General features: G+C 42.5%; 1 protein-coding gene across 2 annotated transcripts; it reads right to left on the bottom strand.

The window, feature by feature from the left end:
• Nucleotides 1–2134: 2134 nt before the first annotated feature.
• LOC146287197 (uncharacterized) lies at nt 2135–6761 on the bottom strand. 2 transcript variants are annotated; one of them, XM_084700905.1, is made up of 2 exons: nt 6619–6761; nt 2135–6352 (listed from the first exon to the last, which is right to left on the bottom strand). In XM_084700905.1, exon 2 carries the CDS (start codon nt 6335–6337, stop codon nt 2993–2995), a length of 3345 nt encoding a protein of 1114 aa, XP_084557031.1. In that variant the 5' UTR covers nt 6338–6352; nt 6619–6761; the 3' UTR covers nt 2135–2992. The 2 variants fall into 2 exon arrangements, with proteins under 2 accessions (XP_084557031.1, XP_084557030.1); XM_084700904.1 differs by having other exon boundaries at nt 2135–6381.
• Between the last annotated feature and the right edge of the window lie 290 nt (nt 6762–7051).

Here is a 7051-nt window from a genome sequence, read left to right on the forward strand (position 1 = left end):
TGGCTAGAAAGCATTTTCCCACTTTGGTGTCAGGGCTGTGAGAAGTTATGACCGAGCTTGACCCATTCCCTGTCAGACTAAAACAATCCCTGTGATATTGCGTTTCTGAAGGCAGGACTGGGGGGGGCCTTCAAAAGACCTCCCCCACATCGAGAGAAGCCCAGGTTCCTGCCTGACCATGACTTCCATCTCTCCCTCCTCAGCCCACTGTCAACCTTCTATTTATACCCACATACTCACACAAACACTGGGTCGTGCGGGAGGTCTGTTGCCAGGCCCCAGGGGTCCTCGGCTGAGAGGGACGCCCAGTGGCCTTGGTGTCAGGAATATCTGGGTGTGAAACCCCATCCAGGGCATGCTCTGGGTTCAGTGCCTGGGCATAATGAGCAGGTCAGACTGTAGAGCACAGAGCAGGAGAAGACACTGGGTAATTGGCTTGACAGAAGGGAAAGTTCTAACATGCTCTGTTCATCTGATGACAGAAGATTTTAAAGGTACATTTAAGGGGTTTTATGTATTTTAACAAATTCAAAAGTGCTAGGCCTTAGCCTTTCAAGTCTTTATATATATATATATATATATATATATATATATATATATATATATATATATATATATATATATATATATATACGGTTAACAGACAAAGCAACTTTACTCTTTGTTGAAATCCTTGTGACATCCAAACACTAGTTCTACCACCCACACACTGATCAAAGTTCCACTCTGTAAACTTGTCACGCAAAGCACGAATCTCAGTGAACTGTCTACATATTTAATGTGGTTAGATTATTGAGGAGCTTGTGACTGTTCAGCAGAGTCGCTTGGCGTGTTACAAAGAAGAATAAAACCATCAAGATTCGACACCCACAGGGATTTTGACATCGTCACTGCAGTTTAACCAACGTGGTCCAGACCTGCTGAGAACTGCTCTTCATCTGAACCCACACAACCACTCTTCGATGCTGCAGGGGAGTGACATTTTTTCCAGGCTCATAATAAATACATAAGCTCCTCCTCCCCCAAACTGTCTGATGTTATTTTAGAACTGTCTTGAAAACGAGTTCCACTAATGGTAGACAAGACCAGGATGAAAGGACCACTGAGTTGGCCCTCAAACTTCCATCCACACAGGAAATGGTTCGACTGTGTAAACATTTAAGACTTGAAAAACCTTTTAAAGAGTGCTGGCATGTCAGGCATACCCCGAGGCTCACATGAAATACAATTCATGCAATTGTCTGTATGTAACTAGCATGTTAGGCTGCTGACCAATGTCTGCAAAAATCCTGAATCCAGAGAAATGACGAGGAAAAGTGCATTTTCTACTGGATACATACAGACTACGGCACAAGCAGTCATGAGCAAAATGCCTTTCAAGACCAAAGCTGACAAGGGGATATATAATATAATACATCAACATGGTTGGTCAGGAGAAGGCTACACCACTACTTTCATCGGCTTTGATCACACACCCTATATGACAATCAGCCAGCCACATGAATCACTCACCTGCAGCCCATCTGATAATCCCACCATATACCAGAGCGTACTCAGTAGGTGAACATGAATACAACCATGCCTGTCACGTTTGTTGTTGAGTGCCATCACGTCCCCCGCTCCTCCGCTCTCCAGCTCCTCTCTCTGCCATCCAGGCACCTCTTGTCTAGTTCGAAGAAGCACAGCTGAGCCCACACCAAGTGTTCCACTTGGAGCACTCATTCAATGTCATTTCATCAGATGAAACCACTTAATGTATTCAATTGTAAAAAAAAAAAACTTGTTAATTAAGAAAGTGTTAGAGCAGATCGCTAATATCCTCTCTCACACCCTTTATATCCTCTGTACAGACCCTGAGCATCTAACCTCTTAACAATGCCCTTATGCCACTTGACCATTGTGGTTCACTGATTACATTCGAGTTTTTGTAGAGGTCAGGATGGGCTACTAGTGGGATTAGGTCTATGTGTACATCCACTTGGCCAATGTCAGAGATTATATTGTCCGTAATCATGACTTGACCTATAAAATGTAGAGTTCTGATGGCAAAGGAATCAGGACAAAGAACTAATTCAAGCTAACATGACAATTACAGTACATTACACAATTAAGATAAATAAATAATAGCGCAGACTGGACTTTAAAGCACATTTATAAAGAATATATGTCTGTATAGCATTAATCACAAATTATTAATGTATTCTAGAGCTGTGAAGTAAAGGACTGCTTATACCTGTATCTAAATGAATTTGTCATTAACAAGGTTTGGGTATAATGGCACAAACAAATACTGCCTCTGAGATGTTCCAATACTATAATTGGAGAGCCCAACAAAGATGTAAATATCATCATATTTAGATACATTTTAAAAGGATTATCATCTCAAAAATGAATGAGGGGCATTCAGTCCCAAGAGAGTGAACAGGCTTGGACACAATATGTAAAACATGATTCACCCACATATTCCAATTCACCACAACACAGGCTTGAACAAACTGCAATAACTGTGTTTTTTTACATCTCACATAAAAGCATCTCCAACAATCACTGAGCATCAGAGATATTCAACTATCCTGTTCTGCACATTTCAACAAACCAAAATGCAACGCGTTGATGCCATCTTGTGCAGAGTAGTTGAACTGCACACTAAACTGATGTCACAAACATGGCATTGGCATTCATAGACAACCGTACCCTAGTTCTGTGAAAATAAACAACAGATAAATATTGTACATTACACCAATATAAAATAGCCAATATGAAATCATCACAGTTCACAAGAGTAAGTACCTAAATATCAATTACTCTATGTACAAGCGAATTAATACTCATATATGCTGATTCAAATGCATAGAACACACACAAGTCTTCATCTGCTCCAGAGTTATGAAGAATCAAACAGATATAAAAAGGCAAACCGAGATAAAGTATAAGGTTCCTAACAGTAACAGTTCCTAAAAGTCCAGGCATCCAGAGCGGAAGCTGAGATGTTCTACTTGTGGGTCTGCAGGTGGGTCTTCAGATGACCAGACTGGGTGAAAGCCTTCTCACACAGACTACACTGAAAAGGCCTCTGGCCCGTGTGGATCAGGTAGTGTCTTTTCAATTTAGAGGGTGCCTCAAAGCTTTTATAGCAGATGGCACACTGATAGGAGCTTGAATGTCTTTCTTTCTCTGAGGGTTTCTGGTCACACTTGTGGAGGGAGAGCTTCCTTTTGGTGGTGAAGCACTGACTACAGCCTGGGCAGACATGGAGATCTTTGGGTGGGTCTGACATGTAGGCAAGATTCACCTCGGACCTTAATCTGACCTCCATCCTTTCTTCTTTAACCCCATAGTCTGTATGACAGTACGGCGGAGTCATGGTGGACTGGTAAAGGTACAGCTTGTGATCTGAATCGTGAGGTATTTCCTGAGATTCAGCCAGGCTATGGTCATTCACAAGAGGGGCATGATGGCTAGGGATTGGATGCATATGTTCATTATGTGCCGTTTCTTGTTGGCTGAAATAAGGGGTTTGAAACTGGGTATGGTGTTCCTGTTCATTGTATTCGTGTGAAGGAATTTCCGCATGTTTCTCCTCCGCCGTATGCCAGGTCCTCTTGTCCGATTTGGAAGTCGAGATACATTTCTGATCTGGTCTGCAGTTGCTTTCGGACTTAATGTGATTGGCATCCTCTGCCTTAGGATGTAGAGTAGAGTCATAATCGAATGACAAATGTAAGTTATCCAAGTTGGATGGACCTGGTGGGCAATACTGGGGATATGACTCATCAACGCTTTGTTCGTAATGTGGACCATTCCTCTGCTGGTCGCCATATGTCTCATCAGTGCCCGCTTCATCTTGGTGAGGAGCTGTGGGGTAATCAACATGGCTCCCTGGAACAGAGTCTTCATTGGAGGACCTCTGGTCCTGTTGAGCCAACAATGACATGTCCGCTTCGTTTGGTTGACCCTCGTGCCAAGAGCTCCTATTGTGAACCTTCTGGTGGTTCTGTAGATGACAGAGCTGCCTGAAGGACTTACTGCAAACCTGACATCTGAAGGGCTTGATGCCCATGTGGATGAGCAGGTGTCTGGACAGCTTGGATGGATATTCAAACTTCTTCAAGCACAGCGCACACTGGTAGCCCCTTGTTCTACTCTGTGAAGTGGACTTGACTGATTTGTTATCCGGGCTGCTTATTGTGGCGTGACCTGTTGAAGTTGCTGGTTCTGTCGCGATGAAGTCCTTGCCATTTGAGGAACTTTGTTCACATACAGGATCTGTCTCTTTATCTTTAAGGGGACTAATGGAGTATTTAACATCTGTAGGACAGTGGTACTCCTGACTCAGTAAAGGTTCAGTCTCTTTTTCCTCACTCAGACCGGGAGAGAATTCAGCCTCATCCCCTTTATTGTGGAAAGCCATGTGTGTCTGCAAATTAGAACTTTGCTTAAAGGTTTTGAAGCAAACAGGACACTGAAATGACCTCTGTCCAACATGAGTCAGGGAATGCCGCCGAAGTTTGGACGGGGCGCTGAAGTACTTTGAACATACAGGGCAACAATAACCGTGCCCCCGACCAAGAACTGGTTTGTTTTGTGAGAGAGGTTTCCTTGGCTTAGGCATTTCATGTGCAGGTCTGGGATCAAATAACTGGCTACTATTTCTATAGTCAGTATTTTGGACTGGCCTTTGAGAAACTAGTTCCCCAGAGAAATGTGTGTCCACAGCACTGCAGTCCAGTCCAGGCAACATATTTCCATTGTAGCCCCAGGCAGGGATTTTAGTAGCATGACTGTACAGACCTTCAGTTGAGCGCTGGTCACTGTCATGTTTTAAGTCTGGGTTGGTTTTCAGAGGTTCTGAGTCTGATTGTTGATTTTTTTTTCTCTTCATCTCAGACGCAGATCTTTTTTTCACCTGTTTTGTAAGAATGAGGCCACTTTTTAAAGCGTGAATCTTCTGGTGGTTGTGCAGGTGACAAAGCTGCCTGAAGGACTTACTACAAATCTGACATCTGAAGGGCTTGATGCCCATGTGGACAAGCAAATGTCTGGACAGCTTGGATGGATATTCAAATGTCTTCTCACACACCATGCATTGATTCACCTTGACCTTTTTTTGCAAAGACGACGTCTGTCTTTTGTCACTGTACTCCTTGCGATCATGGCTTGTTGTGTTTTGATGTTTCTCTGATGCGCCGTCACCTGGAGAATCAGCTTTTTGTGTTTGATCACTAAGTTGCTGTGTCTCATTAGCATCCATATTAAGTATTGCAGAACTTTCAGAGTTCTGTGAATCAGACGGGACTTGAGAAGCAGTGTCTCCTTGAGCTAAAGGGTAAGGAATACATCTATCTTTCTGCTTAACAAGGTGTAAAGAGATCTCTGGAACTTTATGAGTTTGCTGGTGGACGATCAAATGTCTCATCTGTCTGTATTTCTTCCCACACATGTTGCATGCATAGTTCATTGGCCAAGTTTGAGATCTCTGGGGTTGTGCGAAAGATTTTCGTTTTGGCTGTGAAGGACTTCTCTTTTTGGCAAACACAGAGTGAACAGTAGAGTGTGCCTTCAGGTGGGAGAGCTGTCTGAAGGAACTGCAGCAAATTGTACAGTGAAATGGTCTCTGACCCGTATGAATGAGGCAGTGTCTCTTCAGTTTGGATGGAGCGCTGAAGCACTTAGAGCATTCAGGACATTGATGGACTGTTCTTGCAGAGTTCGATTTCTGAACATCTTTAACAACGGTTTCATCTGGACCAGATGTGTCCTCATCCACAGTATGTTCACAGGATACATTTGAGTCTTGGCCACTCACTGGTTCCACGTGTATGGGCAGTGACCCAAAGCTTTCATTTTCAGGATGAAGAGACGGGACTATTGGAAGATTGTGTTGACTGACATGGGAGGAACCCAGAGTAGGGTCTGGCATGCTGTCATAGCAAGCAGTAGGACTGACACTAGTAGTTGCAAATGTGTCCTCTCCATTGAGTCCAATTAATGAGTCTCCAGGCAAACATGCCTCTGTCCTTTTTGGAAATACCTTCTCAGGGTCAATTCTATGCGAGTCAGAACCTGTATTAATTCTCCTTAAAGGTCGCTGAGCAAAGTGTGAGTTGATATGGAGTTTCAAGTGAGCTAACTGACGATACGCTTTTTCACAGAAGTGGCAACCGAAGGGTCTTTGTCCTGTGTGTGAGAGGATGTGTCTCCGCAGCTTGGAGGGAGCCGAGAAGCTTTTGGAACATGTTACACACTGATGAGGTCTCCTGGGAAGATTATTCTCTGTGTTCCCAAAAACCTCCTGTCTGGTCACCACTGTGCTCAATTCTGGCATTTCCACCTCCATGTCGGGTTGAAGATCCTTGGAATCAGAAGGTTGGTATGGGTGATCTATGAGTGAACAATAATATTATGTAAGTATAATGTTGTTTAAAAGCATTAAAAAAACTAAACACACAAAAACGACATTAAAATAGTAGCAATGTTAATCTGCGGCTAACACAAATAACAATTTCAGATAATGTTATCTGAAAAGACTGAAGAGATCTATTCAACTTATGCTTAGCTACATTAGCTTGAATGGTAATACCCGTGCGTTTGGAAACACTGTTCTCTACGGCAACTCACCTCATTTATTTATCTTTTGTAATAACCACACGTTAGTCATAACCAAAGTTGTAAATCAAATATAACTATGTAATTACATAATTTCACCAAAAACATCGAAAGCTACGATATATATCTCCTTTCAGCAACACAAGCCGTCGTTAATTCGGCACGTCCGGAAACATTCCACAATGTCGTTAGTTCCGTCTACGCAGTGTCAATGATGAATAGTCTCAGATGTTCCAAAACGATCGCCGTTTATCATCAATTATATTATAATATAATTAGTACGATGCATTTTGGTTATAAAATTATAGAGGGTGTTCATATTCTGAAGACGCATTACAGAGATGTTTAGCCAACTTATAGGTGCATCTATTTTGAAAATTTTTCGTCTGTGTAAGAATTGTAATATTGGAATGACTTTCCAACAACAATTTTTTATCAACTCCAT

Source organism: Hypomesus nipponensis, chromosome 6, assembly GCF_054491055.1.
Source record: "Hypomesus nipponensis isolate SF chromosome 6, ASM5449105v1, whole genome shotgun sequence".
Lineage (NCBI taxonomy): Eukaryota > Metazoa > Chordata > Actinopteri > Osmeriformes > Osmeridae > Hypomesus > Hypomesus nipponensis.